Source organism: Pyrus communis, chromosome 3, assembly GCF_041283825.1.
Source record: "Pyrus communis isolate YQ-2024b chromosome 3, ASM4128382v1, whole genome shotgun sequence".
Taxonomy (NCBI): domain Eukaryota; kingdom Viridiplantae; phylum Streptophyta; class Magnoliopsida; order Rosales; family Rosaceae; genus Pyrus; species Pyrus communis.
The window spans coordinates 18,130,471-18,145,727 of record NC_142567.1 but is presented as its reverse complement, the minus strand read 5'-3'; the positions used below and the strand labels follow the sequence as shown (position 1 = coordinate 18,145,727).

At 37.2% G+C, this 15,257-nt stretch overlaps 2 protein-coding genes across 2 annotated transcripts; both read left to right on the top strand.

Annotated features, from left to right (window-relative positions):
• Positions 1-824: 824 nt before the first annotated feature.
• RIN1 (P-loop containing nucleoside triphosphate hydrolases superfamily protein) lies at positions 825-5,945 on the top strand. The gene is made up of 12 exons (XM_068454509.2): positions 825-1,201; positions 1,797-1,985; positions 2,131-2,262; positions 2,362-2,511; positions 2,726-2,881; positions 3,478-3,612; positions 4,563-4,628; positions 4,711-4,817; positions 5,038-5,137; positions 5,282-5,373; positions 5,452-5,521; positions 5,637-5,945. Exons 1-12 carry the CDS (start codon positions 1,112-1,114, stop codon positions 5,724-5,726), a joined length of 1,377 nt encoding a protein of 458 aa, XP_068310610.2. The 5' UTR covers positions 825-1,111; the 3' UTR covers positions 5,727-5,945.
• A 1,431-nt stretch (positions 5,946-7,376) lies between these two features.
• LOC137715768 (Leucine-rich repeat (LRR) family protein) lies at positions 7,377-13,119 on the top strand. Its single transcript, XM_068455113.2, has 10 exons — positions 7,377-7,702; positions 7,836-7,907; positions 7,984-8,076; positions 10,101-10,182; positions 10,644-10,700; positions 11,206-11,270; positions 11,355-11,450; positions 11,737-11,823; positions 11,911-11,991; positions 12,088-13,119. Exons 1-10 carry the CDS (start codon positions 7,604-7,606, stop codon positions 12,805-12,807), a joined length of 1,452 nt encoding a protein of 483 aa, XP_068311214.2. The 5' UTR covers positions 7,377-7,603; the 3' UTR covers positions 12,808-13,119.
• The last annotated feature ends 2,138 nt before the right edge of the window (positions 13,120-15,257 follow it).

Genomic DNA, 15,257 nt, shown 5'->3' with positions numbered 1-15,257 from the left:
TCGACACCACACCCTCACCCACAACCAAATCGCATCAATTGAAACCCAACAATTCAAATTTGGCGTGGTTTGAAATTGGGAATTTCACGAATCAGTCGAAATCGAAAGCCTCCGTGGTTGAAATAGGGAACCTAAATCGTCACATGGGAGAGAGAATAGTGGGTGTGGTGGCGGATCGACGGAGAAGGTGGCTCTACCATGGCGATAGTTTTGAGGTGGGTGGGTTCTTCCTGTTCTTCTTGTCCTTCAATTGCGAATCCATTTGGAACCAGACGGTGTCAATTTTTTTTTCTTTGAAACCCCACTTATACACATCCCACTCCAGATTCGTTGATCTCTCCATCCTAGAAGCTAAAAAATGAAAATTTATAAGGTGTGGGGGTTGATTAAAGGGAGAAGAGGTGTGGGGATGGTGGAGGAGCGGAGGAGGAGTTGATTAGAGAGAAGAGGGGTTGGGTGTTGGGGTGGGGTGGGGTTGAATTTTTTTTGTGACATTTTAATTATTTATTAAATATTTCAAATAATAATAATTTTTTATATTTTATAAAAAAAATTATCCACGTGGCGCAAAGTTGACATCCACCTCATTAAAAACTGGGTCCCATATCTACTACATTATCACTTAACAGCCAATCTAATAGATTATGTAACGGATTGTGTGAAATTGTAGTGCATGCCTACCATACACCATCATCTATCACGTGTTATTTCACTTAACCTTGATTAATTTTTTTTAAATAAAAAAGAAACATTTAATATGAAAGTTAACTAAAGTTAAGTAAATAGACACGCAGCAGATAAGGTGTAGAATGAATATACACCATAGTTATGGTGATGAGAAAAGATATTCCAATAAATCAATAAAGCCTTAGTACCATGGATTGATTTGAATTCTAAGCCCGGCCCAAAATTCATATCTGAAATTTTAGCCCATTTAATAGGAGAGAGGAAGGAAAATAACGTCGCCTTCTTCTTCTTCTTCCTCGTGTCCGATTACACAGGGCCAACTTCTTCTTCTTCTTCTTCACAGGTCACAACAGCTGAACTGGAACTCTCTTCTCTAAAAACCCTAATTCAAGAGCGAGAGAGAGAGAGAGAGTGAGAGGGAGAGATGGACAAGGTGAGGATAGAAGAGGTTCAGTCGACTACCAAGAAGCAGCGCATAGCCACTCACACCCACATCAAAGGCCTTGGTCTTGAGGTCTCTCTATCTCTCTCTCTCTCACTATTTTTTTTTTGTTCCATACGCATTGATTGGTACTGTATTTCAAAACTATTTCTTCCTTTTTCCGCTGTAAAATTGTCTTTGATTTTAGGGTTTAGGGTTTTAGGGTCTGTTTGGTGCACGGCATTTTATCGAAATTCCACTGTGATATGCTGGAAATGGTAGGGTATTAGTACTCTGACTGAGAATGAACGTTTAGAACTTAGAGGGGTTGCAGCTGATGCTTCATTTTTTTTACTTTGGTGTTCACTGAATTTGCAATGCTTTTTCCTGTAACATTCTCTCACAGTTCTTATGCGTGCGTGTTTTTTAAATCAAAGGTCAGTGCTTTATCTTTCGATTATGTTTTATTGATTGTACTGTAGCAATTAAATTTACTTCTGGCTGGAAGAGAAATGGTTTGTGACTGTATATTTAAAGTTTTAAGTGCGAGGAACAAATGCGGGCTTGTTTAACTTCAATACTGCATAAATCATGATTTGTTTTTTTTAAAAAAAATTTAGTTTATGGAGTGATGTCCATCTGAATGAATGACAATGTTGTATGGGTTTTTCGGTTTCATTCTTTCCAGGCCAATGGAAGAGCAATACCGTGGGCTGCTGGCTTTGTGGGTCAGGGGGAAGCAAGAGAAGCTTCTGGCCTTGTTGTTGATATGATACGGCAGAAGAAGATGGCTGGTCGGGCACTTCTACTTGCTGGACCTCCTGGAACAGGAAAGACAGCGCTGGCTCTTGGAATATCTCAGGAGCTTGGGAGTAAGGTATTCCACACATTTTTTGCTCTCAGTAGTCTAATATCTAATGTTACCTGATTATCCTGTGTTTCATGGGATATTCTGATTCATATTCCACAATGAATAGATTTTTTCATTATGATTATGAATGGTTGATGGTTCTTGTATGCAGGTTCCGTTCTGCCCGATGGTTGGATCAGAAGTATACTCATCAGAAGTTAAGAAAACTGAGGTTTTAATGGAAAATTTTAGACGGGCTATTGGTCTACGTATCAAGGAAAATAAAGAGGTGTATGAAGGAGAGGCAAGTTGCTAACGATATCAATTTTTTGTCAGTATAGTGTGATAATGCTATATGAGTAGGTTGGTTATGGTTCTTGATGTTTTGATAATCTCATTTTAGGTGACGGAACTCACACCAGAAGAAACGGAGAGTGTAACCGGTGGTTATGGTAAAAGCATTAGTCACGTCATCATTGGATTAAAAACTGTTAAAGGAACCAAGCAACTGAAGTTGGACCCCACTATTTATGATGCATTGATTAAGGAAAAGGTAAGGTACTATTAGTTATTTTGTGTTGAATAGAAAGATTTTTGTTTTGTCTTGTTGCTTATATAATTTTGCTTGGTATTCTTGATTGTATATGAAGCTACTGATGGCAAATAGTCTGAACGATGTCCAACTCATGTTGCTTCTCATGTTGAAGTGGCTTTTCTATTTCGGGTCATTTCTTCTTTTCGTACAACTTTGTTGACACAACATGCAGGTAGCTGTTGGTGATGTTATATACATTGAAGCAAATAGCGGAGCAGTTAAAAGAGTTGGTAGAAGTGATGCTTTTGCTACAGAGTTTGATCTGGAAGCAGAAGAGTATGTACCACTTCCAAAAGGAGAGGTTCACAAAAAGAAGGAGATTGTGCAGGTTTGTGCTATGTGATCTGTACTCTTTGTTGTAAATGTCCTCTTTGATGTTGATAGCATCCATTTTATCGGACGTAGTCTAGGATTGGGTTTGTCATCAGCTAGCAGCCTTATCAGTAACTATATGGATTATTACTCAAACTGGTTGGTCAATGATTCTAGCTGTATGGTAAATTTTTTTCGAAAGGAATATGCATCATCCTTGCATGATGCAGATGTTTCCTAATAATACATTTGTTTGTTTCTTTGTTTGATTAATATAGGAAGTTGGATTCTTGAAACATGCTAAATTATTTTTACCTGCAATTGAGTAGTTGCATTTGATGGATATAGCCCACCAATGAAATTGTTAAGGATTTTTGGCCTGCTAATTCCTTGCATTGGACGCCTAATATTTTCTTGGAATGAACTTACCATCTATCAGTATCTCTTCCTAAGACCATAAACACTATAGTGGTTCTGATCAATTTTTTTTCCGTTCTTTCTTTAAATTTCTATTATGCTCTATTTTTGTTAACAGAATTCAATTTTTGTGTACATATACTCTGATCTTCACTTGATGTTCAATTTCTGTTTACTTATACAATTTGCTAACAGGATGTAACACTACATGATCTGGATGCTGCAAATGCGCGGCCTCAAGGTGGGCAAGACATTTTATCTCTAATGGGTCAAATGATGAAGCCGAGGAAAACAGAAATTACTGACAAGTTGCGACAAGAAATAAATAAGGTAATCTTGTATTCGTGTAGGGAATTTTGACCCAACTTAATGTCTTTTCTGTGATAGGAACCAAATATATGGTTTCCATGTGACCAATGTTCCTTGCTAATTCTTCAATATAGTTGGAGAAACCTGCTGAAAAATACTAATGAAGTAAACTGATAAAAAAAGTTTCCAAGCCTTTGACATGTTATAAGTCAAATCAACATCAGCTTTAAATTCCATCTAAATCTTGCTCGATGACTTGTTTCTCTATTTTCTACATGAATTAGACACTAAGCATGTTTAAGTCGATCCAACTTCTGCTATCAATAGAAACAGCTAATGTCCTTTCCCAACTTCCTAGTGTTCTTAGTTCCTCATATGGATTAAATTGGCATATGTTTTGAACTGCTTGCTCCTGAAATAGTCTGTTGCTAGGGATTTATCCCCTTTATTTGAAATTTATTGAGGAAGGTCTGTTGCTAGGGATTTATCCCCTTTATTTGAAATTTATTGAGGAAGGCCTTTATTGGCGGAGGTGATCGCAGTCTAGCAAGGAAGTTTGTGATAGGTTACTGAAAGTGGTATATTTGTAGGAAAGGAACAATAGTGCGTGTGAGGGAGTTCTCTAGTAATTACATGTGTAGAAGCGGGGTGAGGTGGTTCATGAAGCATACTGAGTTTAGAACTTCAACTTGTAGTTTTTCGTTATAACTTCTTTCTTATCTAGTCTGTGGTGGAGCATTCAAATTGCTTTAGTTGTGCACTCAGGTTTTTCTCACAATGAAGAAGTAAAAATTATTTATTTCTTCTCCCCAAATCTTAAATCAATTTCTTTAAAATACTAATTATAACTAATTGAAATAATTTACATAGGTTGCACCAATATAGTAGTTTTTCCCCCTTCTATTAATATTTTTGTTATCTATGAAATAAAAGGAAAAGAAGATGCTTGATTTACTTTTAATTGATGGCAGGTTGTTAACCGGTATATTGATGAAGGTGTAGCGGAACTTGTACCTGGAGTTCTGTTCATTGATGAGGTTCTTTTCTTATCCAAGTCAAGTTCCTTATAAGTATTTTCATTTCTCCAAATTACTTATATTTTTAAAACTTGAACAATAGGTACATATGCTGGATATGGAGTGCTTTTCGTACTTGAACCGTGCTTTGGAGAGCTCGTTATCTCCAATCGTAATATTTGCCACCAATAGAGGAATTTGCAATGTAAGGTATGAGAGTTCTAATCATACAGGCATTTACCACAATATCTTCTGAGATACTACCGTTATGTCAGTATAAAAGCATATACCCAGGCAATGCCTCTCTTTCCATGTCCAATTGTACAAAAATTTCCTAGAAACCTTCAGTTTTCTGACTGTAATGTTCCTTGGGTATGCTTACTGTAATTATAATTTCTTGCTTTTTAAACATGAATATGTTGCTGTGCAGAGGGACTGATATGGCTAGTCCTCATGGAATTCCCGTTGACTTGTTGGACCGGTTGGTGATTATCCGAACACAGACTTACGGTCTTGAAGAGATGATAAAGGTCTTGACCATTTCCATTTGCTTATTGTCTAGAACTTCTCTTTCTACAACAGAGCATCTTATCAAGTACCAAACTACTATTTTTGTTTTCCTTTCGTGTAAGTGTCAAACTACTGATTACTGTACCGGTTGGTGCTTGAGTCAGATCTTAGTAATTCGTGCACAAGTAGAGGAACTGGCTATAGATGACGACAGTTTGGCTTACCTCGGAGAGATAGGACAAAAATCATCTTTAAGGTCTGGCGTAAATTTTAGACTTGATAGCTGTGAATTCATTCCCTCTGAAGGTGCTTACTTTATTTATTGTTTCATCAGGCATGCTGTTCAGCTCTTATCGCCCGCAAGCATTGTGGCAAAAATGAACGGCAGAGACAAAATATGCAAGGTAGTTACAGATTTGACCATGTTATTACTTATTATATGTGCTTGAAGTGAGCTGTTGAAGATTTATCATTCACTGTCCACGAAATTAGTGCGTTATTGTTTTGTATGATCTGTAGGCTGACCTAGAGGAGGTGGGTACGCTATATCTGGATGCCAAGTCTTCGGCAAAGGTTCTTCAAGAGCAGCAGGAAAAGTACATTACATAAGTACTGAACAGTTTCTCTAGAAGTCTTAGTTTGGTTTTCGAAGTAGCATGATTTGGTACTATCTTCACTTTCCCTGACTTTTGCTTGAGTGAGACACATTGGTTAATTTAATGGTTTTGAGTTTCCGTCTGATCTGAGTAATGTGTGTATCTTACATCTGCGTGAGAGATTCTTCGCAATTTTCAAATGAGAAAACTCGGTGTAGGTAATTTTAATTGATTTGTAACTTGTTTTCTTGTTTAGTCGATTATTAGTCATGAGACCAGACAGGGTTCTCGTAAGCAATTGCGTGTTTCATTCATTTACATGAAATTCTTGAATACAATGGGTGTATACATCTTTCTCACGATATTTGGTCGGACGGCATGAGGAGCAGCAATGAGAATCATGTTGTATACAACCATTGCACGGAAGTCACAATTTTGTTCCTCCTCCTAGTGATCATCGTGCGATTCACCAGTGCCATGAATCAAATTTAAGGCATGCTGTAAGGAATACGTGCATGGAATTCATCCCCAATCACTTGGCCGTCCTGTGGTGGTTGTTCATCGTCGAGCTTTGAGTCGATAACAAGCAATTAGGTTCCTTAGTGGCTGTAGTTTGTTGGGCAAGCACCATAGATTTTAACAAGTATCGTATATGAACTCAAGAGACGTAACGCCTCGTTGTGGAAAGAGTTTAACCTATCAGCTTGTTGCTATCTTTAGAAAATGCATTCCAATTACGAACAAAAACAGAAAATGGAAAACAAAAAGGATGGTGCTATCCATGCACCTCTTTTTACCATCTGTACAGCTTTTGTTAATTTCTATCATTTGATCATTTTTAATTCATTTAATTCGATGTAAGTGGCTCTTTACCACATTGGTGGAAAGGAGCTGAGCCATTGTATGACGACATTGGTTCGAACCCCGTTTAGTGGCTAATTTAACACCTAATCTAACAAAATACATCGTTTGGCAAAAAAAATTAAAAAAATTTATTTAATCTAACGGTAAAAAATTGAGGTGTGCGTAAAAAGTAGAAGAATGAGTGTGGATAGCATTACCCAATAAAAACTAGGCTAGGATGCCACGGCAGATATGCTAACTTGTTTATATAGTTGTGCATGATAAGTTAAATGAGTTAGATTTGAACTTAGGATAATTTGACACAACGAATATTGCATGACTCGTAAAACACAACATTTTGCAAGGTCTAACTTCGTCCCTTTGCAAGTGCATTAAGATTTCTTTGAAATTACTTCTGGAAGGGTTAAAAGCGCTTCTTATTGTATTTGGTAAAAAAAAGTTAAAAAAGTGATTTTTGAAAAAGCACATGTCAAATACATTTTTAGGAAGTATTCCCAAGTGTTTTTTCAAGTTGCGGTTATATTTTTAATAAAAATTTCAAAATCCCATTAATGAAAGCAGTCCTAATAGAAGTGCTTTTGTATACAAAAGTGCTTCGTACCTAGCAATCAATAGTGAATTCGAATTTGTAGTGTAAACCAAAACTCTTTCTAGTCTAAATAGACCAAAAATTTTATGATGCTCTGAAGTATACGATACTCTAAATATTTTAACTATTAAATTTTGATTTTGCATTTATATACAACAATATTACCATTAAAAATCAGATATATTCTATACTTCGGAACACTGTGAAAACAGACACAAAGACGAGACAGGCCCAACAGGAGCACTCAAAAGCCCAGAACAGAGCTGCAATGGAGACAGATGAAAACACACGCAAGTCATCACCCCACTATTCCAAAACCCTAATCACAGATTACCGAACCATAAACCCTAAACCCTAATCCCAACGTGAAGACTGAAGAAGTCGCTTACATTGCAATTGCAAATACCAAAAGCAAAACGCGTAGAAGAAGAGAAGCAATGAATCGTCTGAGCTTGGAGCAGGTGCTCAAGGAAAACAACACCCGCGACCCCAACTCCATTTCAACCCTCAAGCTCAATCACAAGGCTCTCTCCGACGTACGTACGACGTCGTTTTCCTCTATCTCCCTCCTCTCCCTCCCTCTCTCTTCATTTTGTATTGGATTATCATCAATTTTTACAATTTCATTTTATGGATAAAATTAATTTGTGATTTCCAAAAAATGGGTAGGTTTCGTGCTTGGGCGAGTTCAACAACTTGGAGAGGCTCGACCTCAGCTTCAACAATCTCACTTCTCTCGAGGTAATTGATCGGTAAGCCGTCTTCGTTTTTGTGCTGTGAATTGTGTTGAAGCTAAATTTGTGTGCTTGGAATTCAGGGGTTGAAGTCATGTATCAATTTAAAATGGTTATCCGTTGCGAATAATAAACTGCAGAGCCTCAAAGGAATTGAGGGACTTTCTAAGCTCACTGTAAGTACCAACCTTTTCCTACTTATGATTTTAATCAAAATGTGGGTGTTGGAAGACTGTAAATATTTTGAGGATACACGTTTAGCTACTTGATATTAGTCGAATATGGATGTCGAACTTTGTTTAGGGTAGTGCTTCATGTAGCCTGGACTAGTTAGTAAAGCTCATTTGGGGGGAAATTTTGAAATTTCAATTGGTCTATCTTGGTCAGGCGGTATTTTATGCTACCGTACTCTTTGTTGTTCAGACTGTAAATTTGATAAACATATGGTCATAATGGTGTTCAAGTTTTTTGTCCCATCGAATTGTTTGGATTTTTTAACCTAATAATTATCTTTCTCATCTACTTGCTTATGCTTTATGAGCAAATTGTTTCATAGACAGCACAAAGCGTGAAATCATGGGGACTACGTGATCTAGTGATGCTCCCAGAGCAATCAATTCGAATATATTAAGTTCCTTTCTATTGATTACATGCCCTTTTGCATGTATAAGAATAAGAGCTTATACCTATTGTTCTAGCTCACATGGGTCTTTCATTCAAAAATATATCTTTCAACGACATGTAGTATTGTTATCATGCTTGATATGTTTTTGAATGAAAGGCTCATGTGTGCTGCAACCATAGAAATCTTCTAAGACAAAAAATGTTGATATTAGTGCTATTGTACTACGTTTACATACCAAAGATGATTTAAAATCTGTATGTAAAGTATGTCAAACCCTACTCCAAGAAGCTATGTTTTGTGGCTTCATTGGCTTGGGTTGACAACTTGATAAATCATAGACCTCATGTCAGCTACTTTCTACTAGGGGTGGTTCGTTATGGGATCCCAAACCGAAAATGGGATCCCCAATCCCAAACCAAAAATTTTCGGGACGGGAATTTGAAGATCAATCCTGAACCAAAATTTCGGTATTTCGGGATGGATGGGGATTGCGTTTTGGCTTTTGGCCACAAATTTGAGATTTTTGGGTTGTGGGCTAAAATTTGGGCCGTTGGCTTAAAATTTTGTTGCCCAATTTCATATCATATGAAATTTAAGCTTTTTACCTTTTAACAATTTGAAATTTCTTACCAATTGAAATACCAAATCATTCTTATTAAGTCAAATTGATGTTCCAAAGTTCCAAATTACTTAATTTCATACTTTTATTTCTAATATAGTCTACTCTCAAATTACTTAAATTCAACATTCAACGTGCATGCAACCAAAATAAATATACATATATATTTTCGGTTTGGTTCAGGATTCCCTAACCATTGAATGTGTAATCCCCGATTCCCATACCGAAAGGCTCAGGATCGGTTCGATATGAATCCCAAAAATTTTGGTATTATCGGTTTGGGAATTTTTCGGTATGTGATTGAGATTTTTTTGGTTTGGTTTGGGATTTTCTGGAAAAATTTCCAGCCCTACCAGGAGGGTTAGCTCCAGATGAATAAATGAAATTGATAGAAAACACTTCAAAACTAGAGTGAATAAAGATGAAACAATTATACTACACAAGGAAATATATGACTAGATTAGACAAAGTAAAAGAACAAAAAAAAAAAAGATGCTTTATCAGTTGGAAGGATTGGATGTGATGGTGTGTTTTGAAGTCTTTGTTGACACTTAGGAGAGGAGAAATAACAGGAGAAAAGTGAAGGAAAAAAATTTCTCTAGTTTTCCCCTGCTTGTATCTGTTTATAGGGGAAAAAATGAGGGAAATGGATCTTTAAGGACTTTCCAGGATATAACATATTTAAACAACTCTCAGCTTCTCCAAATCTGAGAAGTAAAAGGTAGGCCGTGATAGAGGTTGGCCCTCTTTTACATTTTTGTTTCTCCCCTTCCTATAGACACTTTTTTAGACAGCTTACAAACAAGAGTGCTGATAGTTTGTATTTGTAGAAATTTGTTTATTTGAGTTCCTTCATTCCTTTTAAATCATTGACTATTGACCAAGTCAGGATAATTCTATAATCAATAAATCCACATTTTGGGTTCTAGAGTCACTTTGTTCAATCTTGTAACCAGGTGTTAAATGCTGGCAACAATAAACTTCAGGCGATGGATGAGATCAAATCTATTGTGGGCTTACGTGCAGTAATTTTGAATGGTGAGTTTTTGTTCGAATGTTTTGAGGAATACCATATGGGCTCATGCTAAAATACCCCTTTTTCCTCCTTTACATTTTGATGTTTGTGAAACAAATTAGAGATGGAAAGACATACAAAAGGGGATATCCAAGTGAACTAAATGGGCACCCACAAAAGCTAGGCTAGTAGTACTAATGACACCATAGTAGAATGTTCTTTTAATAGCAAACCTTTTTAGCATGGTAGTAGGACCATAAGAACATTTTCTTGCAATGATAAGATCAAGAAAGCAGTGGCTTCAAACCCAAGAAACCATTATGATGTAAGAGAGGAATAGCTTAAATTCATGATATTGTAAGTCAAGTGGGCCAATTATAGTGAATAGTAGTATTGGAGGATAACTAAATGCCAGTAACTACTTAAAGTTCTATCTCTCGTGCTCTCTTTCCCTGTTTCTCATTTTATCTTCTGGGTTTTGTAGATAATGAGATTGCTTCAATTTGCAGACTTGAACCGTTGAGAGAACTAAACACTCTTGGTATGTGTTCTAAAGTTTTTCTTCCTGTATTCAATAATGACTTATTACTTGTATTTTTATTGTTATAAAGATAACCAATTTTGTACCTCTACGACTGTTTTTATTTTACTTTGTTTGAAATGAAAAATGGTAGGAGATAAAACATGAGGTAGAGATCCTTTCATGGAGTGAATGTAAATGTATACAAGAGTTTGGTGTCTTTCTATAGCTACTTTTGTTTAGTGGTGAACTTTGAAATTTATTAACATGTATGGGGCCACCTAGATAGCAGCTTCTTATTAGTTTGTTCCATTTCTTGGTGGAGCTTTGTTCAGAATAACTCTGTATGAAAAGCCACAATTTCCCCAATTTTCTTTTTTCTGACACTACAAAGCCGATAACCTCATATTCCATTGGTTTATTCTTTACCTGCTATTCTTATTCATGATTCATATTTATCAAGAAATAATATAATATTTTTTGTTCATGATTGATGCAAAGCAATAAAGTTTTGATTTCTCTGTAGTTCTTTCTAAAAATCCGATCCGTGACATTGGTGATTCTCTGAAGAAGGTGAAATCTATCACAAAGGTAAGCATTTTTCTGGTGGTTGATTGTCCTTGGTGGTAATTTCACTTAAATTCAGCTAAACCCCCGAAACTTTCTTGGTTCCAGCTTTCTCTATCTCACTGCCAACTTCAGACTATAGAGGCTTCACTCAAGTTCTGTATTGAACTGAAAGAGCTCCGTCTTGCTCATAATGATATTAAGGTTTGTTTTCTACTGATTGGTATACCTGTCGGAAAGCATGTTATCTCAATTGTAGATTTAAAAAAAAAACCAAGTTGTTGTAATTACCTCCAACATTACTTAATTAGTGTAATTATTTTCTTCCATGATTACGCAGTGATTTCTTCTACTGTTTATTTCTTCACTTCAGTGTTGAAAATAAATTTTGTTCAAGTAGCTAGGCTTGATATGTTTTGTCTGGTTTTTCTCACTATGATGCTCTCTCTTTCTCACTTACTCGCCTACCGTCTCTCTGCATGCTACTCAGGGTCTCCCAACCGAGTTGGCTCTTAATAAGAAACTCCAGAATTTGGACTTGGGTAATAATGTGATCACAAGATGGTCAGATCTGAAGGTTAGATCCAACGTGCCGAAACTTTTCTTTCTTTATTTGTCTTTGGAAATTTATGTGGCCCTGATTCTCGGTTGCATTTTGAGATAGATAATCAATTCATTGGTAAATCTGAGGAATCTCAATCTGCAAGGAAACCCTGTTGTTGAAAAGGATAAATTAGTAAAGAAGGTACTAGTTACTGTCCTAGTTTTTTCTTTTTTAGATCTCTATTTTGACTCCAGATTACCGTTGTTAAATATACTTATACAAACAATGTCATTGTAGATTAAAAAGATGTTGCCGAACCTCCATGTATTCAACGCAAGACCCGTAGATAAATACATCAAGAGTGAAAAGGGCGCTAGAGCTGATGAAGTTAATAAGTCTTCACTTAATGCTGCTGACAAGCAAGAAACTCAAACAGAAGAGCCAAAGGAGAGAGACTTCAAACATCATGCAATGGGTGAAGCTAAGGGTGGTATTGAAAATGCTAGTGATTCTGATACAAAGAAATCGAAACGGAAAAGGAAGGGATCAAAAGACAATGTCTCAAACAATGACGTTGTTGTCGAGGGGGATGAAAAAAGAGATTCTGTCAAGAAAAAGAACCGCATACATCATATGCAAAATGAAGATGATCCTGGTAATCTGGAGAATGCTGGGCATTTTGAGAAAGCATTGCAACAGAAGAAGCAGAAAAAGAGTCCAGCCGACACCGAAGATAATGCTGAGGTTGGAAAGAAACCAGAGAAATCCAAGGGGAGAAAAGGTGAACTTGATGTTATCGACGATGCAGATACACCATTTTTGGAGCTTTTTTCTGTTGATGCTGAGGTTGCTAGTGAGAAAAAGGTTAATGACAAGGTTAGGGACTTGGGTGGCTTAGTAACCTTCCCTTCTAAGAGTAAAAAAGCTAAAAACCGTCCCTCCACAGGTTCTACACTGCATCCGTCGCCTGTTGATGAAATTGGAACAGGTGGGCCATCGACATGGGGTGATGATTAATGATTGTTGAGGTAGATGCTTTGTGCCCATGAAATTTTGTGTTGAGCTAGCGTGCAGATTGGGCCCCTTCTCTTCCGCAAGTTTGGTTAAACTCATGCACATTTGGAGTTGCAGATGTGCAAGCAAAAGAGTATAACGTGTTTGGTAACTTTTTACCATTTACCCTTTTTCGTTCGATAACTTTTCACCATTTTCCCTTTCTAGTGGTTTTAACCATTTACTTGCATTCCTTTCCGTCAAGTTTTGATTTTTACCGCTGTAGAGATAACAATCTTTGAGCATTTATCAGTAGAGATAGAGGGTTTTGGACTAGCTTTCAACACCACTTTTCCATGAGCATCACCACCATCATTGTTGTCGTGACACCATTTTTTGGGCAAGACACAAGTTTTTGTGGGGTTTACTTCGTAATATATTTCAACAATCCAAACCATCTATCTTTTAGGTTTTCTATTAGAGATTATGTCTGTAAAAAGTCACACAAATATGATACTATATGATTGCTGAATTAAGGGATAGGGTTTCTTGGTAAAACCATATTTGTCCATTTTCTTCATTATAAATGAATGTCTTAATGGTTTTGGATTTGTCTAAATTTTATTTTATTTTTTATTTTTTATTTTTTTGTTTTTTATTTTTTTGTTGTAAGGATGATTTATGAATGATGTTCCAAAAGATAAGATGGTTCAGATCGTTGAAATATGTTACGGAGTGAGTCCCACAAACTTATGTCAAAAGTTGTGTAAAAAAAGATAGTGTCCTGGATATGCACTTTAATTTTATTTTGATTAATAGTTTATTAAGTATACAAAATACGTTTTTGTAACAACCAAAATGTGATTTTTTCTTTTTCTTTGAAAGATAAGAATTTATTAGAAATTAAATATGAACAGTTACATTTGCATCTTTTGCTAAAATATTAAAGAGAAACTCAGGACCTAATTCATCATAGCCAAATCTCCTGTCATGCTTGATGACGTACGCCGCTATCGAATGAGTTGCATAATTGCATTGACGACCTTATCAACAGAAATAAACTAGTCATTCTCCAAATATCTTGGATATAAATCTCGAGATTCACATCAACCGTGGTCTCCTTGTTTAGCATCTTGATCAAGCATTTGGAGTTCGATTCCACCACCAGTCTAGTACAAACCTCCCAATCCTCCCTCCCTACCATCGTTTCTAGGTCCTGTCTAATCGTCTTCACCTCCGCCTCTGCCATGGTGGCATCCCCAAACCGTCCACCTCCTACCCTTCTTATGAACTTTGGGATTCCCACAAAGTCCCTAAGTACCCACCCTACCCCTCCCTCCCCCGTGTCCTTCCTCCATGCTGCATCACAGTTCAATTTTAACTCCCCATAAGCCGGCTTCTGCCACTTAACTACTCCTTCCCCACCTCCCACCCCTCCCTCATACTCCACCCCTCACCCATACCTTCCTCGATTTCTTCCCCAAAACCCAACCCGACCCCATCCCTCCTACCTCTCCCATCTGCCCCACCCTCCCCCACTGTAACATCCATAGCATTCTTATATTCCTCCACATGCCGCTGCCATAGCTCCACCGCCACTTGTGGTAACGTCCGCACCCCCTTAAAAACATTTCATTCCTACACATCCAAATTCGCCAGAAGCCAAAGACCACATGTTGCAAGATCAAATCAGCATCCATTTCCTTCTCCATACGCTTTATAATCTGCTGCCATCCCTCCAAATCCCAAACCAAAAAATACAGCTAAACTCACAATCAAAGAAAAGATGAGCCTCAGTTTCATCACTTGCTTCACACAATTCACATCTATTCACTATTCGGATCCACCTACGTTCCAAATTATGCCTAACTGCCAAAGCCTTCCTACCAGCTTTCCACATAAAGAATCAGAGTTTCTGCGGAACAGCGAGAGTCCATATCTTCTTCCACGTCCCTCCCAATAAACCCAAAGAACTTGCCATCCCACTCCCCTTCCTTCCAAACTCACCATTTTTCAACATTTCCATTGCAACATGATATCCTAACCGCACCGTTTACACCCCGTTCTTCGTATAATGCCAAATTCTTTTATCCTCACACCCATGTCGACTAAACGGTATAGATCGAATCAACTCAACATCCTCTGGTGCCATTCCCATCCCAAGCGTATCCAGATTCCATCCCTGCCTATCCGCTGTCATCAACTCACACTCCCTTGTATTAGGATCCATATTCCTCAGCACCGGTTTAAACGATGATTTCTTTTGCTGACTTGTCCCTTGAAAAGATGAATTAGGAAAATAATTGTCCCGAAGCACCATACTAAGCATTGAATCTGGCTTCCACAACACCCTTAAAGTAATTTTATCAAGCATAGCCAAATTAAACCCAATAAGGTCTCGAAAACCCAAACCTCCAACCTTCTTACTCACAATCATTTTATCCCATGCCACCCAATGACATCCCCTGATTTTC